The sequence below is a fragment of the Lottia gigantea genome (genome assembly GCF_000327385.1).
Source record: "Lottia gigantea unplaced genomic scaffold LOTGIsca_98, whole genome shotgun sequence".
Lineage (NCBI taxonomy): Eukaryota > Metazoa > Mollusca > Gastropoda > Lottiidae > Lottia > Lottia gigantea.
This window is the reverse complement of record NW_008711162.1, coordinates 543097-560858: the sequence shown is the minus strand read 5'-3', so window position 1 is coordinate 560858 and position 17762 is coordinate 543097. Positions and strand designations below refer to the sequence as shown.

General features: G+C 33.5%; 2 protein-coding genes across 2 annotated transcripts; one reads left to right on the top strand and one right to left on the bottom strand.

Moving 5' to 3' along the window:
* Positions 1–989: 989 nt before the first annotated feature.
* LOTGIDRAFT_135494 (hypothetical protein) lies at positions 990–1205 on the bottom strand (the record flags this gene model as incomplete). The annotated part of the gene is made up of 1 exon (XM_009069066.1): positions 990–1205. A coding segment is annotated over one exon (216 nt), but the record flags the coding sequence as incomplete, so codon positions are not given.
* Positions 1206–11683: 10478 nt separating this feature from the next.
* On the top strand, positions 11684–17020 carry LOTGIDRAFT_223639 (hypothetical protein; the record flags this gene model as incomplete). Its single annotated transcript, XM_009069065.1, has 12 exons — positions 11684–11933; positions 12072–12215; positions 12451–12607; positions 13009–13036; positions 13347–13458; positions 13830–13922; positions 14684–14747; positions 15228–15326; positions 15636–15739; positions 15946–16084; positions 16296–16564; positions 16682–17020. Exons 1-12 carry the CDS (start codon positions 11739–11741, stop codon positions 17018–17020), a joined length of 1743 nt encoding a protein of 580 aa, XP_009067313.1. The 5' UTR covers positions 11684–11738.
* Positions 17021–17762: the final 742 nt, after the last annotated feature.

Here is a 17762-nt window from a genome sequence, read left to right as displayed (position 1 = left end):
ACCATTCAATAGACGATCTCACCCTAATCCCAATTGAGCGTATAGAAATTGACTTGCCCGAAGATGAAACTACCAAATTCAGTCAATCTAGGGAGGCCCATTAGATTGAGACATTGAATACAGCAAGACCTATAGGACTAAATATTCATCATAATGTAGGCATAGCACCCTTTGTTGTCCCGTTTAATACAACCAGCAATCGAGCAAGCAAGATAGTTCATGCCCAGTATAAGAGCCTTCAAGAGAAATTCCCCCATGTCTATAAGCAGAAAATGATAGTTGCATATTCAAAAAATAAGAACTTAAATGATAATATTGTTCATAGTAAACTAAAAACAATCAGTACATAACAGATACTATACTTCTCGCCCATCGGGCGAGTTATTTTTTCTAATTTCAGATCAGAATAAGAACAGAAGAAAACCCAATATCAAGACCCTTAATCCTAATTTCTAAATAAAGTGTCTGCTCCACCCTAGGCCTGTACATTTGGGAGAATCAAACCCTCCCTTCCCCGAAATATAATAAATAAGTTGATAAACAAACAAAAATGAAATGAATGGAGTTTTGCGTCCTACTTTTCTGCACCTAATTGGGCTAATGAAGACGGGCAACGCCGTGCAGTGTACCATGAGGTAATTTTGTCATTGCCCTAATCTTTTTCGATTTCAGAGAATGATCATAAGGCATAGTTTAAAAAACAGAGTATGACCATAATCAATCCAGACAATGATCATGAAATATAATTTGATAAACAGACAATGATCACGAAATATAATTTGATAAACAGAGAATAACTATAATGTATAGCCTAATAAACAGAGAATGATTATAATGTATAGTCTGATAAACAGAGAATAATTATAATGTATAGTCTGATATACACAGAATGATTATAATGTATAATCTGTTAAACAGAGAATGATTATAATGTATATTCTGATAAACAGAGAATGATTATAATGTATAGTCTGATCAACAGAGAATGATTATAATGTATAATCTGATAAACAGAGAATGATTATAATGTATAGTCTGATATACAAAGAATGAGTATAATGTATAATCTGATATACAAAGAATGAGTATAATGTATAATCTGATATACACAGAATGAGTTTAATGTATAGTCTGATAAACAGAGAATAATTATTGTATAGTCTGATAAACAGATAATAATTATAATGTATAGTCTGATAAACAGAGAATAATTATAATGTATAGTCTGATAAACAGAGAATGATTATAATGTATAGTCTAATATACAAAGAATGAGTATAATGTATAGTCTGATAAACAGAGAATGATTATAATGTATAGTCTGATATACAAAGAATGATTAAAATGTATAATCTGATAAACAGAGAATGATTATAATATATAGTCTGATAAACAGAGAATGATTATAATGTATAGTCTGATAAACAGAGAATGATTATAATGTATAGTCTGATAAACAGAGAATGATTATAATGTATAGTCTGATATACAAAGAATGATTATAATGTATAATCTGATAAACGGAGAATGATTATAATGTATAGTCTGATAAACAGAGAATGATTATAATGTACAGTCTGATAGACAGAGAATGGTTATAATGTATAGTCTGATAAACAGAGAATGATTATAATGTATAATCTGATAAACAGAGAATGATTATAATGTATAGTCTGATATACAAAGAATGAGTATAATGTATAATCTGATATACAAAGAATGAGTATAATGTATAATCTGATATACAAAGAATGAGTATAATGTATAGTCTGATAAACAGAGAATAATTATAATGTATAGTCTGATAAACAGAGAATGATTATAATGTACAGTCTGATAAACAGAGAATGGTTATAATGTATAGTCTGATAAACAGAGAATGATTATAATGTATAATCTGATAAACAGAGAATGATTATAATGTATAGTATGATATACAAAGAATGAGTATAATGTATAATCTGATATACAAAGAATGAGTATAATGTATAATCTGATATACACAGAATGAGTATAATGTATAGTCTGATAAACAGAGAATAATTATAATGTATAGTCTGATAAACAGAGAATAATTATAATGTATAGTCTGATAAACAGAGAATAATTATAATGTATAGTCTGATAAACAGAGAATGATTATAATGTATAGTCTAATATACAAAGAATGAGTATAATGTATAGTCTGATAAACAGAGAATGATTATAATGTATAGTCTGATATACAAAGAATGATTGTAATGTATAATCTGATAAACAGAGAATGATTATAATGTATAGTCTGATAAACAGAGAATGATTATAATGTATAGTCTGATAAACAGAGAATGATTATAATGTATAATCTGATAAACGGAGAATGATTATAATGTATAGTTTGATAAACAGAGAATGATTATAATGTATAGTCTGATAAACAGAGAATGATTATAATGTATAGTCTGTTAAATAGAGAACGATTTTAATGTATAACCTGATAAATAGAGTACGATTATAATGTATAACCTGATAAACAGAGAATGATTACAATGTATAGTCTGATAAACGGAGAATGATTATAATGTATAATCCAATAAACAGAGAATGATTATAATGTATAGTCTGATAAACAGAGAATAATTATAATGTATAGTCTGATAAACAGAGAATGATTATAATGTATAATCTGATAAACAGAGAATGATTATAATGTATAGTCTGATAAACGGAGAATGATTATAATGTATAGTCTGATAAACAGAGAATTATAATGTATAGTCTGATAAACAGATAATGATTATAATGTATAGTCTAATATACAAAGAATGAGTATAATGTATAGTCTGATAAACAGAGAATAATTATAATGTATAGTCTGATAAACAGAGAATAATTATAATGTATAGTCTGATAAACAGAGAATAATTATAATGTATAGTCTGATAAACAGAGAATAATTATAATGTATAGTCCGATAAACGGAGAATGATTATAATATATAGTCTACTATATAGAGAATGATTATAATGAATAGTCTGATACAGCGAGAATGATCATTACGTATTAAAAATCGTAGGTCCATGAGAAAAATTATCACCCCTATCTGTTACCTAATGAAATTGCTGAATTCGACCTACTCAAAATTTTGTAAATTGTTTTACAAAATCATGCCAAAGGGAATTTTTAGAATGATTCTCTCTCTTAATTAATTGGCATAATATCTTAGGGAAATTATCTTTAATTGGTAATAAATCATTTCATTTTATCAATATCTAAAGATAATTGTATGCAATTAAACTCTACCGGCACGTTTCTCACGTCAAAACATACTGATGTAATCAAAAAGATAATATACAAGACTGCACTGTAATCTCACATTTAATTGATAAACTTTATTATGATAATCGTTAAGATAAAAACTTGCTTATTGTGGTAAATTTTGCAAGAATAACAAATTACTTTGTGAATGTCGATATTGAGGTAGTACAATGCACCCCTTGTTACATTTAGCACGCCTTGGTTTGTCAATTTGGCATTCCTTTTAAATAACCATTAATCGAGTAAACGTAAGCAGTCGAAGCTCCAAAAGAAAACCCTAATAAAATCATGTATATCAATTTATCCACACATTTTCGTAACTGCTGGTATTCAAAATCATGCATCATAGTTCTAGTTCGTCAAATTTTGGAATCGAATATTCATCCGAAGGGCTATGCACCAACACAGCAGCCAATCTTATGACAGCCTTAATCTTTCTCAAAGCGTATCAAATCAATTCAAATTTAATAATACTCTTATGTTCATCAAAACCACTAGCATTAGACCAAGTTAGATAGCCCATGCCCATTTGAGAGTCTGAGAGAAATTCCTATAAGTCTATAAACAAAAGATGATGGTCGCATATTCAAAAAACCAGAAAATAAATGACAACCTTGTTCACAGCAAACTAAAGCCAATTAGTGTATAACAAACTAAACTCTCGCCCACTGAGCGTGTTATTATTTTAGTTTCAGATCAGAACAGAAGACAAATACACAACAGTTCCAGATCACTTATTCCAATTTCTAAAAGAAGTATTTGTTACATCACAGGCCTGTATATTTGGATGAATCCAACTTTCCCTTCCCGGAAAACTTCTGAGCAAAAACAAGCTATTGTAGACCGTAGACGTATGTTGGGATAGACAACTGGATATTAAAATGTGGGTGCATGTATAAAATGAATCTTTCTTTCCAAAACTTGTTTTTTAATTTTATTTTTTTCTTTCATTTTTTTATTCAGTATTTTTTTTTACAATCAATTACTCATATTAAGATCAGAAACGTTATCAATGGGTAAGAAAACATAGATCCTCAAGGGGACATTCCTTTATGGAAATACATGTACCGTTTACCTTGCTGTGTCAACAAACTTGGGGTACGATATTCAAATGATAACAGACATACGAAGCAGGAAGGGGAAGGGGAGTAATCTATGGCAATTGCATGTTAAATATATAACAACTTTTACAATCACATTATTTGTATACTTAAATTGCCAATGCCAATGTAATTTAAAATATAGTAAGCAAACGTCACGCGTAAAATCAAAGATATACATGACACAAGTATCATCAAATAAAATATTCAAAAGCATATCAGTAGAGATCACAATATCAACTTAGAACTCGACAAGACTGGTCCGTGGCTACAAAGGGGCAACTGGAGGCAAGGGGTGCCCCACCCCCACCAAAATAAATTGCCCTCTTAAAAAAATTCTGACAACCGATCAATTCCATTACTAAAAGTAAATACTCCCGAACAATCAAGTCTGGCTATGGGCCTGCTACTAGATATTCAAGACTTCCCTTGGAAAGAGCATCAATGGCATCTTAATAATGAAAGTATGGTAAAAAAAAACAGTAAGCAGTTCTATACATGCCGATAAAAGTACTCGAGTCATCCACTTAATGTTATCTATACATGTATATATGTGAAGCGTACATCAGTAAAATATAAAATACAACACGCCACCTACCTCCTTCTCTCATCTCGCTGCCATCCAATTCTGACCAACGTTAATATACCACAGTACTTTTTATTCTTTCTTTATAAAAATGTGTCCACTATCAGATTCACTTCTTAGTTGTCTGATGTAATCGAGTACTTATTAATCAAATACATATTGCTTTGTAAAATAATTCTTCAATACAGAATGTTATCATTATTAATATACGGTAATTGGTACGAACAGAGTACGTTCCTATTTCTACAATAAAGCGCTTTAATAATGTTATTGATCAATTTACTTTTGAAGAAAAATATCTTTATGATTCAAATATTACCTCTTGTGTCTACCTTCTATTTCATTTTGGGAACTATTCTCAATTTTTAGGTTGGTTAGACTAACAGAGGACCAAAATTCTATTTAAATGCAGATTTCAATTTTTTTTTTTTTGGTTAAAATATCCATGGACGTGCGTAACTTTTTCTTCAGTCAATAGCGCTTCTGAATTCTGACTTATCTTAATCACAAAGAGCTCAAAATGTATACCATAAAGCTGCCAGAGCTCAATTATAGATGTCAGATTATCTATTAGGTACTTTCTGTTATCTGAATTACAAGAATAAGTTCATTCTGAATTTCTGATCTATCTTATAAGGCTCAATTTGATTTTTAAATATTTTAACCAAAAACAAGTCAATCCTGTTTTACTCAGAAAACCTTCCTTTCAATGATTGATGCTCATTAATATCAGTTTCTTTCGGCAGAATGGTTAGAAAATTGCCTAAATACCTGCTGGGGATGACTTGTCATTGAATGATACATTAATTGAAATGTGAAAATTCCTGATAAAGTGTTCGAAAACCAATCGTTCACCTTTCTCATAAGACTGACGTAGTTTGACGTAAATCTAAATGTCATGTCTAATAAATCTGACAGGCTAACAGGTAAATAGGCGATATAGGCGATTACAGGCAAGGGTAATTTGTGTAACTTCTGATTGAGTTATGAGAACAAAAATTCCTAGCGGGCTCCAGATCATATCATGTTAAATAAACAACTAGACCAAAACTATTTACTCTGACAAATCATTATAATAAGCAGACGTTATCATTAGTTCTGACATTTTGGACTAAAATACCATGGGCCATTAATGCTGCCCAGACGTCACCGAATTTGAAAAATGGTCTTTCCTTGCAGCTAGCAGCTTAGCATGAAACAGACCTACACGATTTGGATATTTACACACACTACTAATAATGTACGATATTGGGTACTGATTCAGATGAATTGTTGGAACATGGCGAGGCATATTGCTAATTGGTGTCAATGGTACCTTGCCATAAATCACGAAGTCCCGAAGTTGTAGCAATACAAGAGACAATAGCCAGGTAAAAGGGATTGTAAAGAGGTTTTCTGACTTTTTATGTGTAAAAGGGACACCGATAGCATCAGTTTGTATCATTTCAATTTTCAGTCTGACGTTTGTGGTTCTTGCAATTCCACAAAGACAAGTGTTTGATAACGTTACTGACCACAAAATACGCACATAGGGCCTACGGCTCTTCGTGATTAGTGACGTCTAAACACTAAGTCGAGCTGAAAATTGGAATGATGTAAGTTGATGCTATCGGTGTTCCCGATACACATAAAAATCTTAAAAACATATTTACAATCCTTTAACACAATTATCCAGCGGGAGGAGCATCTACTGTCGCCGTACATAGCCAAATACAGAAAACATAATATAGCAAAGATAACACCCGATCCAGTTTTTTTTTTTGTGACGATAATGCGATCAAGGTTAAGTTTTGAAGGTGAAAAGAATATAGTTATGATGTGGATAATAATGATAATTGTTTTTGACATTGCCTAATGATGTTGCATAATAAACATCTATAGTAATGAATTAAGGCAAAAACACAAAAAGTATCATGTTAGGAGTAAGAGGGAGTAAGAGTAGAATATTTGTTCTACCAAACTTTTCCTAAACCGAGAAACAAATTTGGCCTGAGCTAACGTGTCTTAAAAACGTATGGAGCTTATTTGCCTCACACTAATTTGATTTAAGCTAATTTGTCCCAAACCATAAGTAACTTAAAAAAGGAAAGGATGGATTCTCCCAAATGATATTCTAAGGAAAGAGGGGGCTAGATTTTCCCATATCTAGATTTCGGGATAATTTTTGAAGCGTTTATTCATATCTTGACCAGTGACAGGATATATTTTCACAGAACAGATCCTTGAACGCACAAATTTGATCAGAACTGTAACATACCTATAAAATAATATAATCCTCTTTGCAGTACCGTAATAAAGGACGAAGGTCACGTCCGGGTGGTGAAGAATACCAGAATGGTCATTACGGGGTGAGCATGGTAGAGGTATACCTTGAGTTTTATGTTTTCAATTAAAATCTTTCATTAGCATAGTTACACTCCAGGGAAAATTATTTCGATGTTTTCCACCAGACAGTGAATCATCAGGATTATTGCTTAAGTACAAACACGCCTCATTTTAATCCCTTCACCACATAAGAAATACCATCTGCCAAAAACACTGGTTAAATTTACCGAATTATTCATTCTTGCAGAAAACCTAAAGAAAGTTTGATTAATCATTTAATGATTATCGAATTTAATCAATTCCAGATAAGGGACAACTAATCGAAATAACCTTACGAATGGAGGGGTAAAATAAATGTTTACTCTAAATTTAAAAATCAAGATTTTAAATCGAGTTAAATAACACGTTCACTAACTCTTTTCGAAATACCTGATGGTACTTCTCTTTTGAGGAGTCCGCTACTATACAACTTTTATACTCGATTTTGCCATACTAGATTTTGATTAACGGAATTGTCTTACTTATACAAATTTTTATTAAAAAATACGGGAAGTCAAAGAAGGTCCCTGCAAAACCCCTTATCATTGTTTGTCTTCTGTCAGAAACAGATATCTACACAAAATACAATCACATCAACGAAAATTCAGATGTGAGAACAGAAGGTTCCTAACTTAACGACTATACCATCACTGCATGTAATGAGCTTTAGGTACTATCAAATAGAGTAAGCTACCGTATTAATTGCATTTTTCACAGTCGTGGATTTTGCCCGTGAATGAAGGTTACCCAGCGTCTATAGTTTCACTTTTGCCTTATATAGAGGATATGTGCACTGTAGAATTTTGACTGGTTGAATTCTGTGGGTGTTTTACCGGTAGCCAATCAAGTAAAGCACCATGCTACCATTGCGCGGTTATCCTTCAACGAAATTAGATGGTGGTACTTTGGTTAGTGTTGAATTTATAGTTAACAGAGCGGCCGTGCAAGGTAAGATAATTTTAATTCGTAAAAAGTATAACTGAAAATAACCTTTAAAAGTAACATTTTCGTTATAAGGATTAAATTCAATTGATTTTAAATCTGCTTTTTGTAAGTAAATCTATAATCAATAAATTTGTACCTGAAAATGATGCTGCTTTTTTAGTTCATGTTTTTGAATCATAGGCTATGAAATAAGAAATAATATGCCTTCAAAAGAAGGAGTAATAATCATGGGCATCATTTGATTTTGATCTGAAATATGCACAAGACTACCTTTCTCAAGACTGGAATATGGGATAGGTCTCTGTCAATTTTCAAGAATCCTTTTTTGATTTTTAAACATGCGTTTATAACAACATTGTCAATCGAATACCTGCAAGTAAATGTTTTAAATGAACTATAATATTTTATTGTATGGTTTGAGAAATTTTGAGATCTTTTGAGGGCAAGCGGAAATCGAACTGGCAACTTTCAAATATGACATAAAGTTCCACGCTCAGCTTATCTGCTGAGGTTATGAACACAGGCAACGTCATGCCTTAGGTAATCTAAAATTTAACGTCTGATGCATCATGTATAACGTCATCGGTGTAACAAAATACCGAGATACCAGTACGTAACAGGGCAATCAGCAGGCTGCAACGTTTGTGTAAATAATTAAAGGTGAAAGATTGAACGATTGTTAAGGGTCTGATAAAGGTTGATAACCTGAGCGTAATATCGTTTCAAAACTAAGTTTGTACGGGAATCAGAATTGACCTTATCTTGACGTCATTACGCATCGATTGATCTGTATAGACTCAGACTGGTTGTTTACGGTAGCTGTTAGCTATGCACCCGCTTGATTTACAACGCCCTTTAACAAACACATTATAAAATAAGTAAGAAATTCTGTTACAGTAGATCTATAGCGATAGCATTTTACCGTGGGCGGATAAACCATAAATATTGAGACAGCCTTCCCTTTAAAACAAATAGTTCAATAGCAGCTTATTGATGAGAAGAACAGATACTACCATCTTGCATCTCTCATGATATAGTACAGTATAGTGCCAATATCTGCCAGGGCTTTCACCTTGGTGTATAACAGTACTAATTGAACACACATAAATGTTATCGCAGAAATTTCACAGACAGACTTAGACAGACATGACTCAAATATGGAGAATTAGAGAAAATCCGGGCATCGACCTCAGAATTCGAACAAATTTATGAAACAACTAAAATAAACTTGACAGAGGTCATTAGGGATTTGAACCGTTTTGAAAATTAACTTCCAAACATGGATACCCATAAATTGGATTTTTTTCAAAAATTTCAATAATTTGAAGAATTTTTTTTTTTTTTTTAATGAACAAAATTTTGAGTACGTGTTTTTGGTGAACTTAAGTTATGACGCAGTTGGGTCAAAGTTCGTGTGAACACGATTTAACGAAAAATTTCTTCAGATAAAGGATTGCAAAAACGAGGAAACCGCGAAAAGCAGAAAATCTTCATTTGCTTATTGAAATCATACTGTGCACAAAAGCGCCACGTCTAAGACTATTGCCCCTATGGCATATTGAATACTTAATCCGTTGAATACTTATGCATTTCACTAAAAAAAAAATGATGATCAGGCATAAATTGTAGTTGTCTGCGTACCAAATAATTCATCTTATCATACTTTGGCACAAGTTTTTAATATATTTGTAGTATACTACGATGAAATGAAGATTCAATGCGATATTAATGAGAGAAGCTATAGGGGGTCTTAATCAACATAATGATGTAAAGTAATGAACACCATGTGTTTCATTATTTATTTTTTTTTACCATCAGATTATACTGTGCCAATTTTAAAAACACTGCACAATTTTAATGTCTGATAAGAAGTATAGACATAAGTTGATATCTACATTTTAATTAAGGACCTTCATAATACTTTTATCATCAAGAGCAACAGGTAATGGTGGGAGAATCTGATATTTGATAAAGTGTATATAAGCTCTGTCTTCCTTATATGGCTGGACCTGTAAAGGGATTGTAAAGAGCTTTTCTAAATTTTGTATGTGTATCTAGGACTGTGATAGCACCAATTCAATTGGTGGAATCCAACGTAGTTCCTTTCATTCCACTAAAACTAAGTGTTTGATGACGTCACTAATCACCAAAGGCCTTACGTGATAAATAAAGCATATTTTGCGATTAGTGACGTCATCAATCACTTAGTTTTATGGAATTGCAGGAACTACAAATTGGAATGGTGTAAATTGATGCTATCAGTGTCTCCGATACCCATACAAATTTTAGAAAACGTCTTTACAATCCCTTTATGTTTTCACAAGTTCATCCTCTAACTCTAAAAAATTCAAGTATTTGCCAAAAAAAAAGGTCAGTAGTAAGCAGATATAGAGCCTCTGGGATTTTAACTTTGAAGTTCCTCATGGCACGAATAAACATATTTTCCATGGTTGGTGCTTTCGAAGCCGGCTCTAATAGGATATCCATTACGAGAACGTCTGATTAGTCATACTAGTAAAAAAAACCAATAGCCTTTACATTGGCATTTACGACTAAAATAAAACTTTCTGGCACAATAAAATGGTACTCAATAAAAATTATTTACTTTAAGGTAATGTTACACATAGATATTTTCATAGCTGTCATGTCTGACTATTTTTGACAGACAAGCTGTTTATTTGGTGGAAATCTGCCAAAACGGTGCACATTTTGGAGGTCAAAGTGATTATGTAAGCACTGTGAGATTTTCTTTGATCAAATTAAAAGAAAATTGCGGCAAATTGAGTTCAATATCCGATTACCATTACATTTTCCTGAAGACTGGTTTTCAAGGGTAAACTGTAATTATAATTGTTATAAAACATACTTCACTGTGACTATATGAATCCATAAGCATTACTATAGACACCGAATATCAAAAGATGCACATTAGCTGTGCACCGACCGAACTCTTTCTATGACTAACTGTATAATACGATGTATTGAACTCGTCATCGAAAGACGTTTCAAGCCCGTTTTTAAATGGGTAGCCCAGTATTCCGAATGGGGCAACAAATCTAGGCTCAGAGTACTGAAAACGATAAAAACCCCTCAAAAGCCGATATCAATAAGAATCATTCTTTTCCACTGTTTTCGATAATATCAGTCATTGAACTCCACGTTGTTGCCCATCCTGTCCAGGTATTCTCGAAACGATCTTTGCGCTAGGATGTCCTAAGTTCTTATCTTCTAACATTGATTCTAGGACATCTTAATGCTAAGAAAATAAGTGGCCAGATCATCGGGAGAAGAACAAGGCTCTCATTTCCTTGCAATATACTGTTTATTTGCCGTTTAATCATTTCCTTATATTTTCTTTTTCAGTTTGGCTGTTCCTCAACACCACCGACATCCATCAACAGTTTCGCTTTTTGTCTGAAATCGACATCTGGCAGTAGCTAATCAAGATGTCTTACGACCCGAATGATCCCGACTTCGAGTATCTTGCCGTAGATCGCAAGAAGCTACTCAAAGAACAGACACAAGCTTTTGATGGTAAAAAAGCATGTTGGGTTCCGGATGAAAAAGATGCTTTTTTACCAGCTGAAATCCAAAGCAGTAAGGGTGATGAGATAACTGTCAAGGTCACCACCAACCAGTCGGTAAGTGTGAGCAATTTTGAAATACAGTTTCAATCCTATATTTTCCAAAAGTCTTCTAACATCAAGATCAATCGGTTCCGGATCATTATTTCAATTTGTTCCGAAATCAAATCTGGAAATCTTGTTTTCATTTCATAGATCAAGACTGTAAAGAAAGATGACATTCAGCAGATGAATCCACCGAAGTTTGAGAAGTATGAGGATATGGCTAACTTGACCTATTTAAATGAAGCTGCTGTACTTTACAACTTAAAGTCCCGCTACCAAGCAGGTCTCATTTACGTAAGTAATCTGAATATTGCCTAAATTTACCGTATTTTTGCCAATAAGCTCCTATTTATGAAATACGGGGTAACTTCAAGCTTTTGACTTTTGTATTAATTAGATAGCATTCAGACCTGCAAATCCAAGCATGTTCAGATTATCCAACTCTGAGCAATAATATATACGACCTATCAAGGGACTATTCGTTTATTCCTTTTACTACGGCTGATAATCAAATACCTATTTATTTCAGACTTATTCTGGTCTTTTCTGTGTGGCCATCAATCCTTACCGACGTCTTCCAATTTACACAATGAGTGTTATTGGTAAATATCGAGGAAAGAGAAAGGTTGAGATGCCTCCTCATTTGTTCTCTATTTCTGACAACGCTTACCAAAACATGTTGCAAGGTGAGTAAAGCACCCAAAATAACTAATTGATCTATGTATTCCAAATGCAAATCAATCTCTACAATGAGTACACACTTCAGAAAATCGGTGAAAACGTCATTATCAACGGTACATGACTGTACAGCTCAACAAAGTCAAAATATTTCGTTTACTGATGCAGTGGTTATAAATCCCAATATCACGTTGTTTACAACTTTATCAACAGTACCTGACTGTACAGTACAACAACGCCAAAACATTTCTTTTACTGCTACACTCGTGAGAAATTTTATCACGTTTTGTTTTTGAAAATAATGTATTCTACATGTTTTCCTTACAACAAATCATATCTCCAGTTTTGATGTACAAATTTTAAATGCCGAAACTAGTTTCTCAAAGATATCAACATATTTATATTTCAGATCGTGAAAATCAGTCTGTGCTTATTACGTGAGTAATCTTTCTTTCAAGTGCGATCAAATATCTTTGTTAAAACAGCAATTGAAAATCATAATACTAGTTAACTCCTTACGTTATGTTCTTCAGAATTGCCTTCAATTAAACCCTGCTTAACATTTAGATCACTTGATTTCGGGGGTTGAGCTCAGTAGTGTATTTAGGGGGAGGGCTATATGGCCATGGCCTGTGAAAGGTCTTTTAATGAAGTGAAAAGTAAGCCCCCGGGGCTTCAGGTATTTAGGTTATTTGAGTCAAAAGTTATCTTGATTTTTGACAAACAAGATTAATCTTTGCTTTATAGTGGTGAATCTGGTGCTGGTAAAACTGAAAATACCAAGAAAGTCATCATGTACTTTGCTCATGTTGCTGCTGTAGCTCACAAAGAAGAAGAAGAGAAGAAAGACAGCAAAAAGGTAGGACACATCAATTGAAAGCTCAATGTTACTTGTTATACCGAATCTTCAAAAGGGAATCCTTGTTACGGAACCTTGAAGAAATGTATTTTGTCATATCTTATGTCAGATCTTAATCGGCTCTATTAAACAGATAATTTTATATGAACCAAGTAAAAGGATCGCAGCAGATAGCAACTGTTGATGAAGGAACGCCGTGACGAGCAAATCCACAATTACATTTAGTTCAGCCTTCGTCACTTTAAAATTTAACCGGAATGTCAATTGAGAAAACCCACAGCTTGGTTCATGTATATGCATGGTTTGAGAGATATTTCTGAGATGCTAGCTACAATCTTTCAAATAATTCATATTTTATTGTCTGTCCACAGGGTACACTAGAAGATCAGATTGTACAATGTAATCCAGTACTTGAAGCTTACGGTAACGCCAAGACAACCCGTAATAACAACTCTTCTAGATTCGTAAGTAGAGATACCACAGCAACCAAGGGCCATAATCCAAAATAAATCCAGAGATAATAATAATGCATGATAATAAACAGAGAATGCTAGATCAACAAATTCCCTTCTCCGTGTCGAAGGTGGTTAACTTGCGTTGAATTGTAACTGTGTCTTAAAAGAGGGACATCAACCAAATCTTAATTTAGTTACTAACCAGACTCAGACCATCTGATATAGTTACCCCTTCAAACTTACTTTAAAGGCAACACCGTCGTGTCCAAATATCTACCTACGAGCACCATGGAATAGAACCCATAGTCCACATACCCCTCCAAAGGTTTAATAACACCCAACAATGACCAATCCCCGTCCCTTTACCTATAGAAACCCCACAAAAGATAATCATGCCACACGACCTCTTCACTAGATGTACTCTATTACCTTTCCGTTACAGCACCAAGAACACTGTGTGACCCTTTACCTAATCTCAATAATAATCCTGTCCTTAACTTAATAGCTCAGCCTAAAATACCCTACAGTCCAGTAATGGACAGAAGTCAACTAAAAGAGCACAACCTACCCTTACCCAGTAAGTAAATGTTGTACTTTGCATGTTCTTCTTTCAGATCTAGTGATCGGATTCTGCAGACATTTTAAGGACACGGATAACTGAAAAGAACAAGCTTTGGTCTCATTCTTTGATGACAACTTATGAAGATACCTAGCTTTTTTATTTATTTTGTTGTTTGTGTTTGTCTTTAACGAGTTTCTTATTCCTTTAGGGTAAATTTATCCGTATCCATTTTGGTACCCAAGGTAAAATCTCTGGAGCTGATATTGAACAATGTAAGTGATATGAAAATGTATCTTACTTATTTCAACCCATCTTCACAATGGCAAGCTATTACGAACCGCGTCTAATACTTTGACTGCAATAGCCATCTTTCTTCTACTACGCAAGCTTGTAAATGTAGCGATTTGATTGGATTGAATCCAAGCAGAACTTCGACAAAAGTCTGTAAACAATAAGCCATAATGTTTACAGTTTATATGTCAAGGGCTCTAACTGTATGTATTCGCAAGTGTCCAATTGCAGTCAATGAATTAGACGCAGTTCGTAATCGCTTGACACTGTGGAGATGATTTAAACCGTTTACCTATCATTGGTCCCAATGCAAAACATATAATGTACTGATGTGATGTAAGAGAAATAGAAAGGCACTCGCTAGTTAAGATGGTTTTAAGCTGACTTATTTCTGTGGCAAAATGTAGGAAGAAATTCTTGAATATACTACTAATGCAAAACGATTTGATTTATGTTTGCAGACTTGTTGGAGAAATCTCGAGTTACATTTCAACAATCTGCAGAAAGAAACTACCATATTTTCTACCAGCTTCTGTCTAACGCAATCCCACTTTATCCAGGTAGATATTGATATTGATATTGGGGGGGGGGGGGCACGTGGGGCTTCAACCAATCACCATACACCATTACCCCTCCGGATATATTACTTGCCCCCCCCCCCCCCCTCCATCCTTGGAACAATCAAGTTGGCTGCTGGGCTGCAAATTGAGCAGATGTCTAGGTTTTGGTGAAGGAAATCCAAAAACCGTACTTCTGTATATTTCTTACTATCATGCGATATACGGTAATTGATAAGCCCGGGGAATGGCTGGAGTCCATACCTTACTAAAATTGATAATACATTTTAACCAAATGTGAACGGTTTTCAGAAAAGCTGCTGTTAAGTCCAGATCCAGCCCTTTATTCATTTATCAACCAAGGCTGTATTACTGTGGACAATATTGATGATTCACAGGAAATGTTGGATACAGATGTAAGTATATGAAGACATTCAGGCTTTTTTGTTCATTAACAAGTGAATATATACGAATGATATTACCTTAATTGTTTTGGTTTCTTAATATATCTGAAATTACCGAATATTCGATTTGATAGTAAGTTTTGGCAGCATTCTCCCATTGTCTGCATTGATTCAAAAATACCTAGTTGGCTATTCACGATGTCATCTATGTATTGCAGAAAGCTTTCGATGTCTTGGGATTCAGTGAGGAGGAAAAAATGGGTTTCTTCAAATGTACCGGTGCCATCATCCATTTTGGTGAAATGAAATTCAAACAGAGACCCAGAGAAGAACAGGCTGAATCTGATGGAACTGCTGGTAAAACTTTTACACATTCAGTTAATTATTTTTTCACAGGTGGTGCCCAAATTCATCCATGACCGATAATATGTGTTGCTTGTTCGTCTGTTTATTCGTTTCATTCATACTTTTAACCTTCTACTTGATTCTGGAGTAACGAAAGGAGATAATGTATTGGTTTAAATTATCTTTGAACAGTTTGTTCTATTTTCACTTATTTGATTTGTAGAAGCTGAAAAGGTCGCTTTCTTATTGGGTATCAACTCCGGAGATTTAATGAAAGGATTCTTGAAGCCAAAGATTAAAGTCGGTAACGAGTATGTCACTCAGGGAAGAAACAAGGTCCAAGTGGTCAACTCTGTTGGAGCTTTGGCAAAATCTCTGTACGATCGTATGTTCAAGAACATGGTTGTTCGTGTCAACAGAACTTTAGATACTAAGGCCAAGAGACAATTCTTCATTGGTGTACTGGATATTGCTGGTTTTGAAATTTTCGACGTAAGTTATGAATAGATTACGTTTATCAAACTAACTATACATTTGTAACTTAGTAATCCAGTATGGAGACGAGTCAGAGAAATTTCAATATTGTTGTGTTTTTTTTTTATTTTGCAGTTCAACAGTTTTGAACAGATTTGTATCAACTACACCAACGAACGTCTTCAACAATTCTTCAACCATCACATGTTCATTCTGGAACAAGAAGAATACAAGAAAGAAGGAATTGAATGGGAATTTATTGATTTCGGTATGGATTTACAGGCCTGTGTTGATTTGATTGAAAAGGTATGTTTCCGTTTTCATTGTTTTGATTCAGCTTGTAGATATTCAGAATTGAAAAGATGGTTTTCCAGAAAATGTTTTGAACTTTCAAATTTTATCAATTTTCAACATTTTTCTATTCCAGCCTTTAGGTATCTTATCCATCTTAGAAGAAGAATGTATGTTCCCTAAAGCTAGTGATAAATCATTCATGGATAAACTGTACTCCAACCATTTGGGTAAATCACCCAACTTTGGTAAACCAGTCGGCAAGAAAGTCAAGGGTGAAGCTCATTTTGAACTTCATCATTATGCTGGTACTGTACCATACAGTATTACTGGTTGGCTCGAGAAGAACAAGGATCCTTTGAACGAGACTATTGTTGAATTGTTGATGCATTCAAAGGAACCACTGGTACAATCCCTGTTCGCTCCTGCTGGTAATTATTCCAAATTCATGTTTTTAAAACTCAAAATCATCAATAAAATTTGATCCGTTTTGATTTTCATGCAGACAAGCAGCTTAAAAGCTAAATAATATTCTATAGACTTGACCGACAAAACCTCGAATGTACCCACATTATAACAATAAGGAGACAAAAGGCAAAACTAATATCAGGGCTCTTATACATATTTGTATATTTGTATATCTATTTGTATTGAAGCATTGAAATATTAAAACAAAACTTGAACCATGTTGTTATTCAGAGTTTATATGCGATCTTCACTATAATATTTCTATATCGCTCTACAATATTAATGTATTGAGCACTATTTAAACACTGGTATTTATATATCCCTCTACAATTGATGTATTGGGCACTATTTTAACAGTGAAAATATTTTATTATTGTATATATTTATCTTGTGTAGATCCTGCTGCTGCTGGTGGTACAACAAAGAAGAAGAAGAGTTCTGCTTTCCAGACCATTTC